At 46.1% G+C, this 10,117-nt stretch overlaps 1 protein-coding gene across 1 annotated transcript in view; it reads right to left on the reverse strand.

Moving 5' to 3' along the window:
- ST8SIA4 (ST8 alpha-N-acetyl-neuraminide alpha-2,8-sialyltransferase 4) overlaps positions 1–9,708 on the reverse strand; it is a 65,134-nt gene extending 55,426 nt beyond the window's left edge. The window contains exons 1-2 of the mRNA XM_064140175.1: positions 9,172–9,708; positions 4,033–4,164 (exon numbers count right to left, since the gene is read on the reverse strand). Coding sequence (XP_063996245.1) covers positions 4,033–4,164; positions 9,172–9,284 — 245 coding nt within the window. The 5' untranslated portion in view covers positions 9,285–9,708. The remainder of the gene's footprint in view (positions 1–4,032; positions 4,165–9,171) is intronic.
- Between the last annotated feature and the right edge of the window lie 409 nt (positions 9,709–10,117).

Raw genomic sequence — 10,117 nt, forward strand, 5'->3', positions numbered from 1 at the left:
AACCTGAGTCTCCAGGAAGGGCTCCCAACTGCCCCTTCACCTTCCCCCTACCCCTTCTCAGCCTTACCCCAGTCCCAGGGAAGAATGGAGGCTGGCCAGGAGGTTAGGAAGCAAAGTGGATTGGTCAAAGAAATGGAAGGTATGGTTAGAGAGATGCAGCTCAGAGCTCCCCAGCAGCAGAAGAGAGTGCCTTATCTGTGTTTTGATTCTTATTTTTATACACCTCAGCAAGCTACTGACTGAGGCAGATAACAGCCTTGTTTTCTTTCCACAGCCTACAATCTAGTTCTTACCAAAACATTCTATCTATGCTCCAAGTAGCATGAGCTCACTCACCAGCCTTGCTGCCCTTCTCTGGACACCTCTTTCTGAAACTGAGGGGCCCAGAACTGGACACAGTACTCAAGGTGTGGCCTAACCAGTGCTGTGTACACAGGCACAAGGACTTCCCTGGTCCTGCTGGCCACACCATTCCTGACACAGCCAAATAAGATGCTTTTGACTGCTGTGTCCAGAAGGAAAGGTGTATAGAAAACTGCCTGTAAAAGTGAAAGAAGAGTGCACATTATTCAGTCAAAATTAGAGTGGAGCACATATCAAAGCAGCTGCATGTGGCTTCCTCAGGGAAAAGCATGTCAAACTTCCTTCCCTCACAGCTGAGTACCATAACTGGATATGCTATGAATGTCAGCAAAAGGCATTTCTGGAAAGAATACGACAGTCTGGTAGCACTAATTCATCTCATGTATTTCATGCCCAATCTTGATGTAAAACTTTCACTGCTCAAATCAGTGTACAAGATGCTTTAAAAAAAATAAATTCTGCTATTGAGACCACAAAAAGAAAAATCCTTCCCTGTAAAATTTCCTTTAAAAACACTACATAATAACAATATGCTTTTAAAATGCATATTAATAATTTATAAAACTTCCCCTGCCTTAGCTAACAGTGAGGAAAAAACTGATTTTGAAACTCATAATTATAGCTGATTGAGATGACACATGCAGCAGCAGGCTTAGGGAAAAAAAAATCTAAAGCCTTCTCTACTGTTTTACCTCTTTATAAGTGATGTATTTTGCTTCTGAAGCAGGTGGAAAATGAGCATAACCTGTGCTTCATTTTGTCTCCTAATTTTAATCAAAAAGCCATTTCAATATTTCTACTTGTTTGGCTTGAGTAGCAATGTGCATGTGTGAACTGGCACTGAAGTATGACACTTAATTCTTCAATGAAATGACCAGAGAAAAGTGCCCTCTCTCTAATTAACGCCCGATGGTTTCAGAATCAGTCTGTTTCACAAGTGAAACAGTGCAGCATTGTCAAAACCATAGCCTATTATTTGGAATTTCAACAGCATTCTTCTGAAATCACTCCAGCAATAAGCAATGGGCTATATGCATACAAATTTAAAATACTGGAATACTGTTACAGGTAGAGAAATTCTGCTTATCTTTCCAAGACTACTTTACAGCAAAACTTAGCCTTCACACAGAACAAACTTACAGTAGCATCTAAATAGGCAGCATCTAATCAGACTGGAGAGCTGGGCACAGAGGAACCTAGTGAGGTTCAACAAGGACAAGTGCAGAGTCCTGCACCTGGGGAGGAATAATAAACTGCAGCAGTACAGGTTGGGAGGTGATCTGCTGGAGAGCAGCCCTGTGGAGAGGGACCTGGGGGTCCTGATGGATAACAAGTTGTCTCTGGCACAGCAATGTGCCCTTGTGGCCAAGAAGGCCAACGGGATCCTGTGGTGCATTAAGAAGAGTGTGTCCAGCAGATCCAGGGAGGTTCTCCTCCACCTATGCTCTGCGCTGGTGAGACCTCATCCGGAGTACTGTGTTCAGTTTTGGGCTCCCCAGTTTAAGAGGGACAGAGATCTACTGGAGAGGGTCCAGTGGAGGGCTACAGGGACGATTAGGAGACTGGAACACTGACAGAGACTGAGGGACCTGGGGCTTTTTAGTCTGGAGAAGACTGAGAGGGGATTTAATACATGTTTATAAATATCTGAAGGCTAGGGGTCAGGAGGGAGGGACAGGCTCTGCTCACTTGCTCCCTGGGACAGGATAAGGAGCAATGGATGTAAGCTGAAGCACAGGAGGTTCCCCCTCACACAAGAGGGAACTTCTTTACTGTACGGGTCACAGAGCACTGGAACAGGCTCCCCAGGGAGGTTGTGGACTCTCCTCTGGAGACTTTCAAGGCCTGTCTGGATGTGTTTGTGTGTGACCTGAGCTAGATTGTATGGTCCTGCTCTGGCAGGGGGGGATGGACTCGATGATCTATGGAAGTCCCTTCCAATCCTTAACATCCTGTGATCCTGTGACAATCCTGGAAAAAACTCCACTCCTCAGTTGCATGTCAGCTGCATTTTAGGTCTTCACCAGTAGAGAAAACGAGTGCCTAGGGAGCATCCAACTGTCTGAGTCTTGGTCTAGGCAAGGAGGGAATGGGGACTCCACAGAGCTCCAAACAGCACTCGCCAGGCAGCTGACACACAGCTACAGGCTCCACAGTATTAATTTGATGCCTGCTCAAATCCTGCCATTTTTCCATCTCTGATGACATCTCAGCTTTCACACTGGGCTTGTGATGTCCATCATACCACAAGTCCTTCCAGAACATTTCTGAGCTACTCATATCTTAGGATCATAGAATCAACCAGGTTGGAAGAGACCTCCAAGATCATCCAGTCCAACCTAGCACCCAGCCCTATCCAGTCAACTAGACCATGGCACTAAGTGTCTCATCCAGGCTTTGCTTGAAGACCCCCAGGGACGGTGCCTCCACCACCTCCCTGGGCAGCCCATTCCAATGCCAATCACTCTCTCTGGGAAGAACTTCCTCCTAACATCCAGCCTAGACCTCCCCTGGCACAACTTGAGACTGTGTCCCCTTGTTCTGTTGCTGGTTGCCTAGCAGAAGAGGCCAACCCCCACCTGGCTACAGCCTCCCTTCAGGTAGTTGTAGACAGCAATGAGATCACCCCTGAGCCTCCTCTTCTGCAGGCTAAACATGTTATGGACATAATGTAGTTGTCTGAGTTTTTTTAAAGACTGGTAATTCTTTATTCAGAGAAGCCATGCTTCTGCACACGGAAACACTGACTGCTTATGGGTTTTGTAAGCTGCCCTTTAACTAACAAAAGTAGAATGAGAAATGAGACAGTGACCACGCTGTAATCAAATCAAATACCTGTTCAAAATCTTAACATTCAGGAAGTCAACTCTACCCTTGTTATGTGATTGGTGCTACAAACATTTTCCATCACTTTTCACAGCATGTGACACTGAGTCCTTCCCACTGCCAGCCCATTCTCCATACACTCCTCTCACCAGCCACCACCCCAATTAAGACAGGAAAGACATGAGGACTACACAACCATTATTACAGGTCTTCTCTCAATCTCCGAGGTGAACAGACCCACTACAGCTACAGACACATCAACATTGTTACTTACTTTAACTCCACCACTGTGTTTTGATCTTTCAGCATGAGCCCAAGGCTCTTTTTTGGCCTCTCTCACTTAAGATAAGGGTCTTGTCAACATACCACCTTGTGATTTGGACCAGACACAGACTGGGTTGGATTCAAAACACTTCACATACTAGCAGCTTCACTCCTGTCTCTAAGTTGTCTACACAAGCTCCCTTTGCAGTTAAGAGAGAAAAACTGGCATGTTCAGGGCATTTCCATCTGTTTCATTTCAGGGTTTTGGATTAGAGGAAATCAAGTCCTAAAAGTGTCAGTTTCCCAACACTGATTGGAAAAGACTTCTGAGCAAGCAGCTCAACTATGGACATGCAGAACACTGAACTGACTGCACAGGTCTGGCTGACAATCACATGAAAAAAAAATACTTATGAAGGATGATGACTTCACTTTGGAATCTAATGTAATTTAGTTGCATTTAGCAGTGAATGTAATATGTACAGTTATAAACAGCCACCTGCAACTGTAAATCAAATCACTGTTTTCCAGAACAGAAGAATTACAAGTAATTAACTGCTTTTCATGTAAGACACTTACCTTATTTCCAGTACCAAAGAAGAATTGATTTTCCAACCTTCTACAGCATGATGGAAGATAGAGGAGCTGCCCTTCCGAATTATCTTATCAGAGCTATTGATCATCGATCTACTCAAACTCAGTTCAACATCTCTGCAATGCAATACAGAAAACACACAATTACATTAAGGCTAACCCTAGCTTTGAGTAATTTATGTCACAATCATCAATGGTATTTCCTTTTATTGACAATAAAACCAAGCAATTATCTCTCTGCTTGACAAAGCAAATAAACTGTACCTGTAACAAATCCACCAGACACTCATATCAAATACTTTAACATGGAATTTAAGAGCTTAAATATGTTTACACTTGTAATTAAACAGCTATTAAAAAAATGGAAATATACTCAAAATTGCAACCCTGGACTAAAGTTTATTGTGTTTATGAGGTAGATTTGTCACCTCCATGTTCCACATTTCCAGTACTAAACTAAGAATTGTTAAGTTTCAAGTCTTCACTCAGCAATTGCTCATGTTCTAAAACAACTGCCTCATAGACTCACTTTGCCTCCTTTTGATACTAAAAGAATTTCATGCACAGAATTCTGGAATTTAAGGGCACATGTGCCACAAAATTTCCTCAAGAATTCCTGAAACCTTTGTATGTACATGTCCAAACAACCCCAGCTGTCTCCCATCAGTCTTATCATAATCATAAAATTTGGAAAAGTAACCTTAAAAAACAAAGAAAGAAAAAAAATGTAGTAAGCTGTCACAGATAACCACTGAACATCTGATGAGGTATCATATTAGCTGTTGAGTAATATTAGTCAATAGGTTCACACAAAATGTGACAGAGAAGCTAAAACACCACAAGCACAACTTAAGGTGCTAGGTCTAAAATCTGGGGTTATCTCCTCACGCTTGCATTATCTTCCAGAGTGTTTCCACTTGGGCACCAAAACAGCACTCCTTGAAGTTCAAATATAACTGTTAATTACAAATACATCAGACTTGTCAGATACAAGGCATTCTGCATTGTAGAACGTTCTATCTAAGGAGCACCTGTAACAGGAACCAAAATCTCTCAGAAGTAAGCATGCTCTGAATACTCGCAACAGCAATGACCTCATCTAGCTTTCAAGCACAATTTTCAACCACTTTCAACCAACAAACCAGAAAGAATGTGATACTGTAAGCTTTCTAGGGAGTAGCTTATTCTTCTTTTTCCTGTGGCTTTAAGTTCTTAAAACAAGTGCTTCCTGGCCCTTAGCAAGAGCTGTCAACACAACTGTTGTATGTTTGTATTAATATTTGGCAAATTACATGGCAGATTAGACTCAAACTAACGTGCAACGGGACGTGACTTGAGTAACAAAACTGGCAAACATGCAGTAATTTGCAAAAGCCCCTGTAACTAATAAACAAGTACTACACACTTCACCAAATCCAGCCCAGCATTATTAGCAACATTCTCTCTCCCTTATGCCCCTGAAGCCCAAAGGTGCAGCACCGATGTTGCCCTGGCTTATAGGTCTGACTGCCACCTACTGAAAAACACAGCAGTTGTGTAGGTACAGGACCTGTGAGCAAACGACTAAGATTATGGTAACCTGAGAGGATGCTGCAGAAGTCCCTAAGTTAGAACATAAGTACTACTTCTACGTATTTAGAAATATTTTATCCTCTATGTTATCCATAATGGCTGCAAATGTATTTATTACATCTGTTTTCCCACATGCATTTTACAGATGCATGGAGCTGACGCATCTAAAGGCAAATCAACAAAATACTAGGCAAAATACAGAGTATTAAAGTACTTCAGAGATGTTTCTAGTTTGTGCTAGGTTAAACATTATCCAGCACACACAGCTGACAAAACTCAGCCCCCCCAGTTTAGGAGGGACATTGAGATGCTTGAGCGTGTCCAGAGAAGGGCGACGAGGCTGGGGAGAGGCCTTGAGCACAGCCCTATGAGGAGAGGCTGAGGGAGCTGGGATTGGTTAGCCTGGAGAAGAGGAGGCTCAGGGGTGACCTCATTGCTGTCTACAACTACCTGAGGGGAGGTTGTGGCCAGGAGGAGGTTGCTCTCTTCTCTCAGGTGGCCAGCACCAGAATGAGAGGACACAGCCTCAAGCCTCGCCATGGGAAATTTAGGCTGGAGGTGAGGAGAAAGTTCTTCACTGAGTCATTGGGCACTGGAATGGGCTGCCCGGGGAGGTGGTGGAGTCGCCGTCCCTGGGGCTGTTCAAGGCAGGATTGGACGTGGCACTTGGTGCCATGGTCTAGCCTTGAGCTCTGTGGTAAAGGGTTGGACTTGATGATCTATGAGGTCTCTTCCAACCTTGGTGATACTGTGATATTGTTGCCACCACCTAAAGCACCATAGCATTTGAAACGTCTTCCACACTGAGAATTTACATCTGCAGTGAGCTACACAAAAACAATGTTAAATTATGCTCTCGTGAGATAAAAGGCCCTCTGTGTTAATGTTCTAATAAGAATATAGAGGCATTCACTCACAAGCCCCTTGCCCTTTCATTAGTATTGTTTTATTCACATTTCCCTTGAAGTAGTGTTAAATAAACTAAAGTATATTGGGTTTGTTCCAGAAAACTCCTCACTGCGTAAACAAGCACGAAATAAATTTAGGCTATTTTGTCTTCAAGAACTGCTGCAAATACTCTCTGAATTAAAGGAAACACCTGCTCTGTCGTGACAACACAACATCTGTTGTGACAACAACTTGTAGCTACTAGTGTCAATGTTCACTCTTCATTGCCTTGCCTTGGTGAGCAATTAGACCAGTATGATAAACTCTCTGTTCTCCAGCAGGATGTTCCCTAAATCTAAGTGTCTTCAAGCATATCAGCAGAAGAAACACTGCATTTCACAAAATACACATGCTTCATGACTTCCTTAAGTAATATGGAGACATCACCATTAAGAAGGGCATGCTTTTGCAATCCCTGTTCTAGAAAACTCTGCTATGAGAACAGAGATGATTTAAGGCTTACTGTATGCTTCAGAACTGCTAATTTTGGAATGCTTGGGATTTACCTGCCGTGTCACTAGTAATAAAACGGGCCACCTTGCACATTCACAGTTCTGCATTAGTAGTAGCTCCATCAGTAAAACATTACGTGGAAAACTGATCTTGCTTCCCCATGGTGGCCAGCAAAAAACTACCAGACAGCATGACCTTTCCTTCAGGATGATGGCAAATGTAATGTCAACAGTGGCAACAGATACCACTAGTTCTCTTTGGGGTTATTGTTTCTTTCTTTGTGGGGTTTTCTTGGGCGTGTTTGTTTGGTTTTTTTTTTTTCCCCCTGTTTCACATGGTAACAGATGGGACAGCTGGCTGGGAAAAGAAACTGCATTCCAACATCCTTAGCAAAAGTGAGCAGCACCATGCGGCACAAGAAGTCTCGCTAATAACAAAGAGACAGAAGTGTCACTAAATGACCTGGCAAAATTACATTCCTTCTGATTTTTAAAGGACACACATATTTAGACTAAATATACTTATTTCCTATCATTTCATATGAAATAATCAACTAATTTTAGCATCTTTTAGTGCACGTCAAATACTGTATTGCAAGCTGGAAGGGGCAAAAAACTGCATACACAGATTCTATCAGCTAATTTCTGAAGCATTTTAACAGCTACCTTCGGTCTGACAGAAACGAATACACATTAAAAAAAACCCTTGAGAACCTTTAATGCTAATTCTCGTGTGCACATTTGCTTTCCTGTACATTTTCTGCACACCTACAACCCTAGAACGTTAAACTTTTGTACGTCTCCTAAGTATGCTCACACTACAGGATCGTGGCAGAATCTGGGCTTACACCAGGACTGAAAAAGAGGAAAAGCTACCACTAAGTTGTGAAAATCTTTAATGCCAAGGGAAGCAAAGATCAGGTCAGTAACCACACACACACAAACAGGCGAGGCCTCCTGGGAGGTGCCGGGGCCACTGCAGCCCAGCTGCACCCAGCTGCGTCCCACCCGTACTGGCTTTCCTGAACAAGAGCCGGGGAAGACGGACGCCCTTTCTGCCTTTAACTCTGGGACCGAGGGGACGAAGAGGCACTGATTTGTAATTGCTCCACTAGGCTGTAATTGCTCCAGTTTCCTTTCGGCTCCCGTGGACATTTACAGCCTCTCCTCCTCAAAATACGGCAAAGCCATAGCCTGAAGGACGAAAACAGCATCTGACCCCCTCCATCGATTTGCACAGAGTGCGAGACTCTATCCCACGCCTTTCCTGATTTCACTTACGCCACAGAGGCGTTTATGCATCCCTCCTGTGAAAACAATGAATTATACTCCTCCAGGGAAAAAGAGACTTGGCTGAAAACCCAACATCTTCACAGGGCAACTGCAAGCCAGGATAAAAAGGAAGAATACAGGGACAAACGCATTCGAGACAAAGAGAAAGCAGAGATGCAAACAGCAAAAATGGCAAGGGGCTTTTCGCCTTTTAATTTCAATTTAAGACAATCAGGAGAAAAATATGTTAACAGGTCTCAGCGAGGAAGCAGTTTCCAGCGAAGGAGCCTCGGGATATCCAACACATCTGCAGAGCAAGCATCCTTTGAGAGCGCTGAAGTTAAGCACAGCCCCAGGCAAACTTCAAGGACGGGAGGCAGAAGCCAACCTGAGCTGTCGGCGGCCGCATACCCCAGCACAATCAATTCTGAAGGACTCCCAAAGCAGGAAACCAAGACACAACGCGTTCCGGCGAACGTCACCTCCTCCATCTCCAGCCACTTCAGCGTGGCGGAAACACCCGTGGAGTGGCGAACTTGCCCAGGAGTCCTTGTTACTGAGGCTCGGTGGGAGCAGCATCTGCTGCAACCTTGACACCGGGCAACTCACTGCTTGTCCCAGCCCGCGGCCACTGAGCTGCCAAATCCGCTTGTAACGCGTCCCGCGACTGTACCCTCGGCCCGCATACGCCCCCTTTACTCTCCCGCCCCTTCCCTCCGCCGACCAGCCAAGGCGCCAAATTGAGAAGACACGGTTGGGGTCAGTCACGGTGCGGGGAGTGCCGGAGGACGCAGGTGAGATCACGGAGAGGACCTCACGCAGCGACATCGCCGAGGCGCCCCCTCGGAGAGCCCTCCCTCCGCGGCGCCCCCACAATTACCCTGCGAGAGGTGCCTCTTGACGGTCCTCGCTCCGCGCAATTTCTTTCGTCTTGTAAAAGATGAGGAGGAGGCTTATGGTGCATACAGTCCATCTCTTCTTGACTGAACGCATGTCTTCTACGAAACGCAGTCCCCCTCCCCCTTTTCCTTTGTTTGTCAGGGGTATGCGGAAAACAACTCCATACGCGGCACAAATTGCCAACAACACAGTAACTGAGGTTTTTCCCTCGAAATTGTTTTAAAGGAAGCAGGCGGACCCAGACGCTGGAGATCGCTCGGTGTTTGGGCTTGTCTTTCTTTCACCCTGCTTCCCCTCGCCCGTAAGCCGGGTTCGCAGGCGGCGGCCGGGTAGACAAGCCCGTGATGCCGGCACGCCGCGTCTGCGGAGCCACGCTTCGCCCTTCGCTCTCCGCTCTAACCCCCGCTCCGCTGCGGCCCCGTTGGAATAGCGGCAGCAACAGCCCGGGCAGTCGCTGGCACCTCCCTCCCCGCGGCGGGGCGGTGGCAGGAGGAGCGCGGCCAATGGGCGCCGCGCGGGGGCAGGCGCCCGGCGACGGGTAACGGTAAGGAGCCGCGGGTGGAGCGGGCGAGGGCCTGCGGAGGCCTGCGGTGGCGGGAAGTGCGGGCAGACGGACAGGAGCGTATGGGAGGCACCCGCTGGACGCAGGCGGAGGGCTCCTCCTTTTGTAGCCCTGCCGCGTTGAGGAAGAGGGTGCCTTCTCTCCTTAAGCACGTCGACGGTGTGTCGGAAAGTTTGAGTGAGGAGTTCTAGTGTCGCTAGAAGGAAACTACACACACTTGCTTTTCTGGGAAGGTTAACACTTTTGTTAATTTCTAGTGTCTCCCCTGGTGGAGCGTTCTCAGTTTCGGAGTGCCGCCTCGGCTCTGCTCCAGCTGCGGCGTAAGCGAGAGAACGCAGAGGGCCGGGGAGCAGAGAGACGCAGC

This window comes from Pogoniulus pusillus, chromosome Z (genome assembly GCF_015220805.1).
Source record: "Pogoniulus pusillus isolate bPogPus1 chromosome Z, bPogPus1.pri, whole genome shotgun sequence".
Lineage (NCBI taxonomy): Eukaryota > Metazoa > Chordata > Aves > Piciformes > Lybiidae > Pogoniulus > Pogoniulus pusillus.